This window comes from Schistocerca gregaria, chromosome 4, assembly GCF_023897955.1.
Source record: "Schistocerca gregaria isolate iqSchGreg1 chromosome 4, iqSchGreg1.2, whole genome shotgun sequence".
NCBI lineage: Eukaryota > Metazoa > Arthropoda > Insecta > Orthoptera > Acrididae > Schistocerca > Schistocerca gregaria.
This window is the reverse complement of record NC_064923.1, coordinates 765652220-765666065: the sequence shown is the minus strand read 5'-3', so window position 1 is coordinate 765666065 and position 13846 is coordinate 765652220. Positions and strand designations below refer to the sequence as shown.

General features: G+C 40.6%; 1 protein-coding gene across 5 annotated transcripts in view; it reads right to left on the bottom strand.

Annotated features, from left to right (window-relative positions):
- The window catches only part of LOC126365817 (osmotic avoidance abnormal protein 3-like), a 333344-nt gene that overhangs the window by 272868 nt on the left and 46630 nt on the right, over positions 1-13846 (bottom strand). For all 5 annotated transcript variants that reach the window (XM_050008409.1, XM_050008410.1, XM_050008411.1 and 2 more), the window contains one exon: positions 1722-2007. In XM_050008409.1, the coding sequence (XP_049864366.1) occupies positions 1722-2007 (286 nt within the window). The remainder of the gene's footprint in view (positions 1-1721; positions 2008-13846) is intronic.

The following is a 13846-nucleotide window of genomic DNA, read 5'->3' as shown; positions in this document are numbered from 1 at the left end:
TGGTCACAGGACACTTACTTTCTCAACAAGCCTTATAGAACTGAGTAAGTTGACACTCTAGCAGAAATGGTAATGAAGAGATATTAACCACAAAATGACTATTCATATACTTGAAAGACATGAATAATGAAACAATCAAGCAGACACAATGTCATAAGCTGCTATACACTGGTTTCAATGTACAGTTGCAACATGAGAAAGGTGTGTAGTGATGGTAAGAGAAAGAAACTGGTACAAATTACAACAAATGCATTGGCTGTTATCTAATATCAATATGCTCAAGAAAAGAAATATTCTTTATTTTAATTTTGAACTGATGCAATTCTGAACAGTCATCTCTAATTTTTTTTATTTTTTGCAGGAAGAGAACGAAATTTTTTGTGAATATACTTGGAACATTTAGCTATACATTTAGCCTACCCAATGTAGCCTCCAAAACCTGTGACACATCTGACCCAACGTTCTTTCCATGATGTAAATGCACTTTTACACCATCACTTGACACAAGAAATAAGGTTTTCTCAATATCAAATGTTTTACTGTGCAGGTGGGCCTTCAGACGACCAAAGAGGTACAAATCATACAGAGCTAAGTACGGACTGCAGGGAGGATGAGGAACAATTTTCCTACCCATTTTCTTGATTTTCTCCTGCGTCATAAGGGTTGTATGGGGTTTGGCATTGTCATGGTGTAGTCTGATGAGCTGACCCTGAAGCTGTGGTCTGCGGGCCTTGATGGCACGTCGCAGTTTGTCCAATTAGAAACAGTAATGGTCCTGGTTAACTGTGGAGCCAGGTTCCAAAAAGTCAATGAAAATTACACCACACTGATCCCAAAAGGAGGAGACCATCACCTTTTCCCAGAAAGAGGAGACCATCACCTTTCAGCCTGGTGTTCGTGAAAGCCTTGGTTTTTTTCTTCCGAGGGGAACCCAGATGACGCCACTCCATTGATTGGGTTTTGCTCTCAGGTTCGGACAAAAACAACCATGTTTCATCCTGGGTAATGACACCATCAAAACACTGTTTCCAATCTTCAGTAAAGGGCTTCGTGAGACCCTTGCACTCATTCTTCCGCATCATTTTCATTTCTCTTGTCAATAATCCAGGCACCCAACGTGCACAGATTTTTCTGTACCCTAGTGACTGTACCAGTGATACCACACTACCCAATGACAAATGAGCCATTTCAGCAAGCTGTCATGTCGTCACACATCTGTCATTTTAGAATATTTGATCAATGGTCTCCCTATTCACCTCACTTACTGCCGTCGATGGTCTGCCACATCATGGATTGTCCAGTGGAGAGAAATCACCTTCTTTAAACCTCTGCAACCACCGCTGGATACTGCTGCAATCCACTGTGTCCTCCCCATAAACAGGGAACAACTTCCTATGAATTATTGTGGCAGAGTCATCATCGGTCTTGAAGAGGAACTCCATCACTGACCATTGTTGTAACCTGACATCCACTTCACACTCCATTATGGCCCACCTCTAAATGAAAGAAAATACTTTTATACACCAACTTACAGCTAAGTGTTCCAAGTATGTTCACAAAAGATTTTATTCTCCTCCTGCAAAAAAAAAAAATAATAAATAAATAAATAAATAAAATAAAAAAATAAAAAATAAAAAATAAAAAAAATTAGAGATGACTGTGCAAAACTTTTTTAATGCTCTTTGTATAATGTCAAACACTGATAGTATTTCCTTTATTACCTTGAACAAATACTCCATGCTCTGAATGTTCTTTGAGCTCAAGCTTATTTCTTCTGCCACTTCCAAGCAAATCTCTTATTTCATCATTATAAATCTCTAAGTGAGAGACAAGAACAAGATATTTTGTATTCTCAGCAAGAGCTATTTCTTCAAAAATATGCTCTATGGCTCGTGGTGTGACACCACGTTCAGAAAAATTATCGTAGGATCCTTGCATAGTGAAACTTTTTCCACATCCAGTCTGACCATAAGCAAATATTGTGCTGTTGTATCCATTTAACACATCCTGTGAGAACAGACAAAATGGATCACATTCAAAACAGTAAACATGCATCATTCTGCTGTGTTATCATGAGGAGAGAACCATTTATAATTACGTAAAAACAGCTAAAGCAATTTGCATTTTTTAACTAAATCCAACTATGAGTTATCAAGTGTGTTATGTATCTATGTCTCAGTTAAACCCGACAGTTTCATAATCAAATCCAGGACTACCACCATCCACCACATCTCAAATATCCTCAAAATCTCCCCTCATAGCTGACAAACTCTGCCTCACAGACCTACTTCCTTTACCATACACTCACAAACTCTTTCCCACAACCATACAGAATCCAGAACCTAAACAGACCTGAAACACAGACACGAACCTTTCCTCTAAAAGTCGAAGTCCCACATAAGCACCAGTCCATTCCAAAGACCTTACCTTCTGCCTCACTCCCAAATTCAGATATGTTGGACTTGTTAAAGACTTTCTCTCCTTCTTCTGGTCCATACAACAGAGCACATTTTCACCATCAACCCTACCAATCAGACTCAACCCCCAAAGCCTATTTAACCCTACCTGACTCAGATCACTTCTCCATCCAACTGTAATCTATCCCCACCACCCGCAAATCACCCCTGTTAACATTCCCTGATTTCTTAACCTCAAACCTTGCCTGACTATTGTTCCCCAAATTCATTAACAGGGAAGCTAGCTAACCTTACACCTGTACAAAGAACCACAATCCACCACATAAAAATTGATCCTGACTTTATAATGCTACCTGCTGACAAAGGCTCCAGTGCTGTGGTTGTGAACCATGGGGATTGCCTTGCAAAATGACTTCACCAGCTGTCAGATGCATCCACATAAAATCCCTGCCACAGTGATCCCTTTGCAGAAATACAGCAGGCTCTCCAGGCTCTCCTCAAATCCTTAGGCCCATCCCAGAACCTCTCCCCTCAGTCTCTCTCTCTCCTCACCACTATCACTCCCCATACTCCTATCTTCTACACACTTCCTAAAATCCATAAATCCAGTCACTCGGAACATCCTATAGTGTCCAGTTACTGTGCTTCCACTGAGAGAATCTCTGCTATTAGACCAGCACCTTCTGCGTATCACCTACCCTCTTACTTAAAAGGCAGCTAACATTTCCTTCACTGAAGCTCCACTGTTCTTGCTCCTTTACCACACAACACCTGCTCATCACTGTAGATGCCACCTCTCTCTACACTAATATCCTTAATTGCTATTGAATGCTAGCTTTCCCAACACCCAACTGATTCCAGACCTACAACCCCATTCCCATCACCATGAGGAATTGCTTTACCTTTGAAGGCATCACTTACAAAAAAATCCATGGGATCCAAATGGGCAAAAGCATGACACAATCCTATTCATGGGCTGTCTAGAGGAATCCTTCCTAACCACCCAGAATCCTGAACCCCTCACCTTGTTCAGATTATACTTGTTTTGTAAATAAAACCACCTTTTTAGGATGACCACACAAACAAACTTGTTGTTCAGATTAATTGATGATATCTTCATGATCTGGACTGAGGGAGAGGGTACCCCATCAATATTCTTCCAGAACCTGAACACCTTCTCTCCCATTCACTCCACCTAAGCCCAACAAGCCACCTTCCTCCTGTGTGTTTACCTGAAACACAAAGATGGATACATCAGTATCTCCATCTATGTTAAAACTACCAACCACCAGCAATACCTCCACTTCAAAAGCTGCCACCCATTCCGTGCCAACAGGTTCCTTCCACACAATTTAGCCACACATTGCCATCACATCTGTAGTGGTAAACAGTCCCTCTCAAGAGTCTCATTGAGGTCTTCACAAACTGAAATTATCCTCCCAGACGTGTACATAAAAAGATCTCCCATGCCTTATCTCTACAGTCACCTATCACCTCCTAATGTACTCCACTGATAACTCAGAACCACCAAGAAATGGAGCAAATGAATCACATTCTTTGGAAGGGTTTTGACTACCTCTTGTTGTGCCCTGAAACAAGGAATATCCCATCCACTATCTTCCCCACCTTTCACACATTGGTATTCTGCAGCACACCAAACCTACACAATATCCTCGTCCATCCCTACTCCACCCCTCCACCCCAACATCTTGCCTCAAGACTCATATCCCAGTAAGAGTTAGGTGCAAGAGGCCAATCCTCCCATCACCATCTACTCCAGTTTACCCGCAGGCATCACCTATCCCATCAATGGCCAGGGTACCGGTGAAAGCAGGCATGTGATCTACAAACTAAGATGCTGCCAATGTGCTGTTTTAAACTAAGCTGCAGCCACTGCACAGTGTTCTATGTGGGCATGACAAACAACAAGCTGACTCAGCATGAATGTCCACTGACAAACTGTGGCCAAGAGATAGCTGGACCACCCTGCTACTGAGCATGCTGACCAACACTACATTCTTGTGGCAATGATTGCTTTACAACTTGTGCCATCTGGATCCTTTCTACCAAAACTAGCTTTCCTGAATTGTGCAGGTGGGAACTCTCCCTGCAACATATACTATGCCCCCTTAACCCCCTGGTCTCAACCTCTGTTAGTCTCCACCCTTCACACACCTATGCACTTCCCTATTCCCACTCAAAGCTAAACAGCTTTCTATTTGACCAAGACAGCCACTAATCTTTTTTTCCCTCATCTGCTTCTCTGTTTCCCCTCCAAACCCCTCTTCCTCCCTCAAACCTCATGACTACCCCTAGTTGCACTACACTATCCCCACCATGTCTCTACATCCTCCAATAAGCAGCATTTTACCTCTCCCCACCCCTACCTTGCTATCCCCCACCCTTCTCTTAATCGCAACCAAGCTGATAACTTCTCCTATCAGGCAAAGTTGCTCAAAGTCTCCCATCAATGGCCAGAGATAGTAGTTGTCTGTGTGAGAACCGCGGTAGTGTGTCGGCATGTGTATTTTCTACTTCAGATCAATGCTGAAAGCTAAAATGTATATGAGTCTTTTCATGGTGCCTGTCTGCAACTCAGTGTCTCCTCTGTATGGTGAGTAGCAATCTGTCCTTTTCATTATATTGTTGTTACTCCATCAAAGACCTTCCAGAATTTGAAGACCAATTTTTTACACTAACTTAGCACAAATCACAGATGGAGCTGAAATGCTTGCTGAAAGAGGAGTGCTTGTATTTATGCACAACACATGAATATTCTGCAATCATAGCAATACAGGGTAATTCAAAAAGAATACCACAACTTTAAAAATGTGTATTTAATGAAAGAAACATAATATAACCTTCTGTTATACATCATTACAAAGAGTATTTAAAAAGGTTTTTTTTTTCACTCAAAAACAAGTTCAGAGATGTTCAATATGGCCCCCTCCAGACACTCGAGCAATATCAACCCGATACTCCAACTCGTTCCACACTCTCTGTAGCATATCAGGCGTAACAGTTTGGATAGCTGCTGTTATTTCTCATTTCAAATCATCAATGGTGGCTGCTGGGAGAGGTGGCCGAAACACCATATCCTTAACATACCCCCATAAGAAAAAATCGCAGGGGGTAAGATCAGGGCTTCTTGGAGGCCAGTGATGAAGTGCTCTGTCATGGGCTGCCTGGCGGCCGATCCATCGCCTCAGGTAGTTGACGTTCAGGTAGTTACGGACAGATAAGTGCCAATGTGGTGGCGCTCCATCCTGCTGAAATATGAATTGTTGTGCTTCTTGTTCGAGCTGAGGGAACAGCCAATTCTCTAACATCTCCAGATACTGTAGTCCAGTTACAGTAGCACCTTTGAAGAAAAAGGGACCAAAAACTTTATTGGCTGAAATAGCACAGAAAACGTTCACCTTAGGTGAGTCACGTTCATACTGAGTTGTTTCCTACGGATTCTCAGTGCCCCATATACAGACATTGTGACGGTTGACTTTGCTGTTAGTGTGGAAAGTTGCTTCATCACTAAACACAATCTTTGAAATGAAAGATTCATCTGTTTCCATTTGAGCAAGGATAAAATCACAGAAATCGATTCTTTTAATCTTATCAGCTGCAGACAGTGCTTGAACCAATTTCAGACGATAAGGTTTCATAACTAACCTTTTTTGTAGGACTCTCCATACAGTTGATTGTGGAATTTGCAGCTCTCTGCTAGCTCTGCGAGTCGATTTTCCTGGGCTGCGAACAAATGCTTGCTGGATGTGTGCTAAATTTTCATCACTCGTTCTCGGCCGTCCAGAACTTTTCCCTTTGCACAAACACCCATTCTCTGTAAACTGTTTATACCAACGTTTAATACACCACCTATCAGCAGGTTTAACACCATACATCGTTCGAAATGCATGCTGAACAACTGTCGTCGATTCATTTCTGCCGTACTCAATAACACAAACAGCTTTCTGTTGAGCGGTCGCTATCTTAGCATCAACTGACGCTGACGCCTATTCAACAGCGCCTCAAGCGAACAAATGTACAACTAAATGAAACTTTATAGCACCCTTAATTCGCCGACAGATAGTGCTTAGCTCTGCCTTTTGTCGTTGCAGAGTTTTAAATTCCTAAAGTTGTGTTATTCTTTTTGAATCACCCTGTAGATTAAATTAAAAAGAAGATCTCAGAATATTCCACAACAGTTAAATATAAAATTACAAACATTTTCAGAAAATATCAATTGAAGGTGTATTGGACCCTATATACCACAAGTCAGTGCCTCTAATTGCTGCCCTACAATGAACAACGGGGAAGCTGCAGTACTGATTCTTCTCCCAACAGCAACAAAACACTAAACTGCTATTTCAGAACTTTTTATAGGTGTCATTATATTATATTCAGCCCAAATTTTTTGGTACACCCTCACTATGCAAGCATAGTCATGTTTCAGTAATACCACCACTGCTATGTTTAGAGCTAACCCCTCCTGCTGAGGTAAACGCTCAAGATGGTCTTCAGGATCTTTATATGGTATGTCTCATTACTGACGTGCACCTAAAGACTATAACAGGTCTTTTATGTGAAGAACATGGATAATGCCTCTGTACTACTGTATTCTTACTGTAAAATCACAACCCTGAAATTCATGCATGATTACTGACAATCAGTGTAATGTTTTAGGCACACTAAAACAGTAACTTAGAACTTCCCTTCATTTTGCACTGATGGAAAAGCTCATATGAAGATACATAAGCTGTAACTACTGGGAGGTGTTTGGGTTTATTGTATTCCAAGTCTTTATGACGGGTGCAAAGTTCTATACATGGATCTGCTCTATTGGTTTTCTAGTTGTCACAATAAACTGTTTCACTTGCCCCTCCTGACTCTTATTAGGTTGAAATAAAAGCTGTCATTTCAGCCTCACCAATATCTATGTAATGTACACTACCTGATAAAAAAAGTTAAGAATCAGAGTGGAAGCAGGAAATCAAATGAAACCTCAAGGGCAGAGAGTGAATGTGATGATTAGAGACCGGATTATATGCACCATAAAAACCTTAAAATACTCATGCAAATATGCATGGAAAATGCTTAAATAATGCATGAAAATGGTCAAAATATGCAAGATCAAATAATAAAAAAAACATGGTAGTTATTGCGTACATTATATCTCAAAGTCGAACCTGTGCATATCAATTATGAGGAAGTGCCCCAGTGAAAAATCGGTACATTTAGGATGCTGATATTTTCTGAATACTTTCTGGTAGAGGTTAGGAAGGAGGGGGGCCTCTCTGGGATTGTTTTCTAAAAATCTGCAAAATGAGGACGCATACTGTATTTCAAGAATTGTTCCTTCTTTTCTATTGTTGTCAGCAACAAGTGGATGTGATGTGAATGAGTCACAGCAAAAAAATCGATATGCACAGGACCAACTTCAAGATATAATGCATGCAAAGGGGTACACTCACGAACTCCATAATATTTTATTTAAAACCATGAATTTTTTTGAACGGTATTAACTTTTAATTAATACTATTGGACCAAAGCATCATTTATGATTTATTTTAAGTTTTTTTGTTATTGTAAACATAAATGACCAAGTATGGTTCCAAATGTATGGTAGTAGATTGTGTCTTCGATCACTTAAACAACTTTATAATCATAAAAGGACTGTTCTGCATCAACTGAGGTAACTGGTCAGTATTTGAATATGGGTGCTATGTCGGCACATATTGTTTTTGGAAAAAGTTCACCAGTCCCATTAACATAACTGTCAATTTGGCACAAATGTTCAAAGCCTGGGTTATTGTTTAAAATGTTTTCAAACTTTTCTTTAAGTTTTCTTGGAAATACCTCCAGCAATGAGGAGTTCACTAGAATAATTTTATTCATTAACTGAATAGATTCATTCAACACCAAACCTTGAGTTTCAAGCTTTTAATACTTGCAGGTATATGGAAAAAACGAGTGCTAATCACAGCAATGTCTTTTTCAATACTGGAATCATTAAAAGCTTCCTTGCACTGACAAATTGCCAAAGCCTCTGCACTATCAAAGTCATTTACTACCCCTCTAATGGCCTTGAAATGTTCACTGTAAAACAACACAGCTTCAATACACGTACTGCAATGAGTTACCACTGGTTAAGAAAGTAAAGGCACATTTGGTAGTTTTTCTTTGTAGTGTTGATGTGAGCAGGAACCTTTAGGGACACTTTCTTTGTGGATGACATCAGTTTATTTATATTCAGAAATGTGGAAAGTGCTTCTTCAGGAAGGCGATGTACTCCATGAGCAAAGCATGTCACATGAATCAAATTGAGATAAAATACTCGGATGGCTTTTCCTGCTTTGGTCATATAGGGAGCATCATTATCATCATCATCATCATCATTTAAGACTGATTATGCCTTTCAGCGTTCAGTCTGGAACATAGTCTCCCTTTTAAAATTCCTCCATGATCCCCTATTCAGTGCTAACATTGATGCCTCTTCTGACGCTAAGCCTATTACATCAAAATCATTCTTAACCAAATCCAGGTATCTTCTCCTTGGTCTGCCCCGACTCCTCCTACACTCTACTGCTGAACCCATGAGTCTCTTGGGTAACCTTGCTTCTCCCATGTGTGTAACATGATCCCACCATCTAAGCCTGTTCGCCCAGACTCCTACATCTATAGAGTTCATTCCCAGTTTTTCTTTGATTTCCTCATTGTGGACACCCTCCTGCCATTGTGGACACCCTCCTGCCATTGTTCCCATCTACTAGTACCTGCAATCATCCTAGCTACTTTCATATCCGTACCCTCAACCTTATTGATAAGGTAACCTGAATCCACCCAGCTTTCGCTCCCATACAACAAAGTTGGTCGAAAGATTGAACGGTGCACAGATAACTTAGTCTTGGTACTGACTTCCTTCTTGCAGAAGAGAGTGGATCATAACTGAGTGCTCACTGCATTAGCTTTGCTACACCTCGCTTCCAGTTCTTTCACTATGTTGCCATCCTGTGAGAATGTGCATCCTAAGTTCTTGAAACCGTCCACCTGTTCTAACTTTGTTCCTCCTATTTAGCACTCAACCTGTATATATCTCTTTCCCGCTGCCATTACTTTCGTTTTGGAGATGTTAATCTTCGCCGGCCGCGGTGGTCTCGTGGTTGTAAGCGCGCAGTCCGGAACCGTGCGACTGCTACGGTCGCAGGTTCGAATCCTGCCTAGGGCATGGATGTGTGTGATGTCCTTAGGTTAGTTAGGTTTAAGTAGTTCTAAGTTCTAGGGGACTAATGACCACAGCAGTTGAGTCTCATAGTGCTCAGAGCCATTTGAACCATTTGTTAATCTTCATACCATAGTCCTTACATTTCTGATCTAGCTCTGAAATATTACTTTGCAAACTTTCAGTCGAATCTGCCATCACAACTACATCATCTGCATAAGCCAGACTGCTTCTTTTGTGTTCACATATCTTAATCTCACCCAGCCAGTTTATTGTTTTCAACATATGATCCATAAATAATATGAACAACAGTGGAGACAGGTTGCAGCCTTGTCTTACGCCTGAAACTACTCTTAACCATGAACTCAATTTACTGTCAACTCTAACTGCTGCCTGACTATCTATGTAAAGACCTTTAATTGCTTGTAAAAGTTTGCCTCCTATTCCATAATCTCGTAGAACAGAAAATAACTTCCTTCTAGGAACCCAGTCATATGCCTTTTCTAGATCTATAAAGCATAGATACAATTCCCTGTTCCACTCGTAACACTTCTCCATTATTTGCCATAAGCTAAAGATCTGGTCCTGACAACCTCTAAGAGGCCTAAACCCACACTGATTTTCATCCAATTTGTCCTCAACTTATACTCACACTTTCCTTTCAACAATACCTGAGAAGATTTTACCCACAACACTGATTAAAGAGATAGCTCTGTAGTTGTTACAATCTTTTCTGTTTCCATGTTTAAAGATTGGTGTGAATACTGCTTTTGTCCAGTCTGTTGGAACCTGTCCCAACCCCCAGGCCATTTCAATTATCCTGTGTAGCCATTTAAGACCTGACATTCCACTTTATTTGATGAGTTCCGACTTATTTTCATCCACCCCATCTGCTTTATTGCACTGCAATCTATTGACCATTTTCTCCACTTCCTCAAATGTGATTCTATTTCCATCATCATTCCTATAGCATTGTACATCAAAATCTGAAACATTACTGATCCTTTTTTCACCTACATTGAGCAACTCTTCAAAATATTCCCTCCCTCTGCCCTAGGCATCCACAGGATTCACCAGCAGTTTTTCTGACCTGTCCATAATACTTGTCATTTCCTTCTTACCTCCATTTCGAAGACTGCTAATTACACTCCAGAATGGTTTTCCAGCAGCTTGACCCAAAGTCTCCAACCTGTTTCCAAAGTCTTCCCAGGACTTCTTCTTGGATGCTTCAATTATCTGCTTGGCTCTGTTTCTTTCTTCAACGTAACTTTCTCTGTCTACCTGAGTTCTAGTATGTAGCCATTTTTGATACGCCATCTTTTTCCTTTTACTGGCTGCCTTCACTGTGCCATTCCACCAAACTGTTTGCTTCAACCTACCTTTACACACTACTGTTCCAAGACATTCTTTAGCCACTTATAGTACTGTATCCCTGTACCTTGTCCATTCCTTTTCCAATGACTGTAATTGCCTACATTCAACTAACTGGTACCTTTCTGAGATCACTGTTATGTACTTGTGCCTGATTTCCTTATCCTGTAGTTTCTCCACTCTTATCCTCCTAGAAATGGACCTGACCTGCTCCACTTTCGGCCTCATGATACCAATTTCACTGCAGATTAAATAGTGATCAGTGTCATCAAAGAATCCCCTGAACACACGTGTGTCCCTCACAGCCTTCCTGAATTCCTGATCTGCTATTATATAGTCAGTGACAGATCTGGTTCCCCTGCCTTCCCAAGTATAGGTTGGTTGAGTATTTGGGGGAAGAGACCAAACTGCGAGGTCATCAGTTGCAGCGGATTACGGAAGGATGGGGAAGGAAGTCGGCTGTGCCCTTTCAAAGGAACCATCCCGGCATTTGCCTGGAGCGATTTAGGGAAATCACAGAAAACCTAAATCAGGATGGCCGGACGCGGGATTGAACCGTCGTCCTCCTGAATGCGAGTCCAGTGTGCTAACCACTGCGCCACCTCGCTCAGTCTTCCCAAGTATACCGGTGAATGTCCTTATATTTAAAAAATGAGTTTGTGATTACTAAGCCCATAATGGCACAGAAATCCAAGAGTTGTTTCCTGTTCCTCTGTTATCTCTCCAAATTTACAGATAACCTTTTCATACCCTTCTGTTCGATTTCCAATCCTGGCATTAAAATCACCCATGAGCAGAACACTGTCCTTGTTAGTTAGTTAGTTAGTTAGTTAGTTATATTACTTGTTCCATGGATCACGAACACGATTCTTTCATAATGATGTGGAACGTGTCAAAGTACACAAGATTCATTTATCCCAAATAATCATTGTTAGTCTTATATACGGTACAATTGTTAATGCTTACTGTATTTCTTTGGCCTATGTCTAAAAATTCATCTATGGAGTAGAAGGAGTTGTCATTCAGGAATTCCCTTAACTTACTTTTGAATGCCGATTGGTTGTCTGTCAGACTTTTGATATTGTTTGGCAATTGACCAAAAATCTTTGTGGCAGTATAATTCATCCCCTTTTGTGCCAATGTCAAATTCAATGAATGGTAGTGAAGGTCACCCTGTCTCCTAGTATTGTAGCTGTGGACTGTGCTATTAATTCTGAAGTGATCTGGGTTACTAACAACAAATTTCATTAGGCTGTATATATATTGTGAAGCTACTGGCAATATCCCTAATTCTTTAAATAATTGTCTACAAGATGATCTTGGATGAGCCCCAGACATTATTCTGATAACACGTTTTTGTGCAATAAATACCTTCTTTCTTAGTGATGAATTGCCCCAAAAGATGATTCCGTAAGAAAGCAACGAATGAAAATATGCATGGTAAGCTAACTTACTGATGTGCTTGTCTCCAAAATTTGAAATGACACTAATAGCATAGGTAGCTGAGCTCAATCGTTTCAGTAGATTGTCAATGTGTGTCTTCCAGTTTAAATTCTGATCAATACAGACACCCATAAATTTTGAACAATCTTCTTTAGCTAAAGATTTTCCCCCACACTCTATATTTATTTCCGGTGTTATGCCTTTCCCTGTACTGAACTTTATGTACAGTATTTTTTCAAAGTTCAATGAAAGTCCATTTGCGGAAAACCACCTAATAACTCTTTGAAAAACATTATTTGCATTTTTCTCAGCTGATTCTTGCTTTTTAGGCTTGATTACAATACTTGTGTCATCTGCAAAGAGAACCAAGTTTGCATCTTCATGAATATAATTAGGCAAGTCATTAACATATATTAAAAACAATAAAGGCCCCAAGATAGAACCCTGTGGTACCTCATTCTTGATACATCCCCAGTCTGAATAATCTGCTGCCCTTTGTGTACTATGTGGGTTTACTGTTTCAACCTTCTGCATTCTACCAGTTAAATATGAAGTGAACCATCTGTGTACTGAACCATTCATTCCATAGTACTTCAGCTTATCTAAGAGGATTTCATGATCCACACAATCCTTGTCCTTTATTCTAACAACTATATCACTGAGTGCATCATAAAAACTATCCATTTGATCTTGATCTGTCCCTTCACAATGCGAATATACTGACACAATCCTAATTTTATTGTTAGACACTGTCAAATCTATCCACATCAGTCATTTGTTTACATATCTTACTGCAACTATGCTGAATTCCATTTCTTTCCTGATGTAATGTCCTACAACCCATTGTGCTATTCCTGCTTTGACTCCTGACAGGTAAACCTTGTATTCTCCCACTTCCTCTTCTTTCTCACCCCTTACCCGAATGGCACTAACAGCTAAAACGTCCAACCCCATCTTACTTGCAGCCTCTGCCAACTCTACCTTCTTCCCAGAATAGCCCCCTATTGATATTAATAGCTCCCCATCTGGTTACCATTCGTTTTCTGAGTCGTATCTTAGGATTCCCTGGTTTGTCAGTTAGAGGTGGAACTCCATCACCTCCAAAGGTCCGAGGCATTTTTCTCTGATTGTTGCCAGCATCATATTTAAAGAACCAGGGAAGCAGGTTGCTAGCCTTACTTGCCCCGGGTCCCATTGGGTTTTACCCCTAACGGTTGAGGGACTAACCAGTGGATTTGGTAGTCTTTGTCGTCTGAGCAGAAAGGTGACCACGACTCGGAATATGTCCGAGATGCCCAGCCTTATTACAAAGTAACTGGTATCCCAACTGTCAGGACCACTTACTTGGCCACTCATACGTTGCCTGTGGTTCATGAACTAGGACATGACAACAGGAACCCAC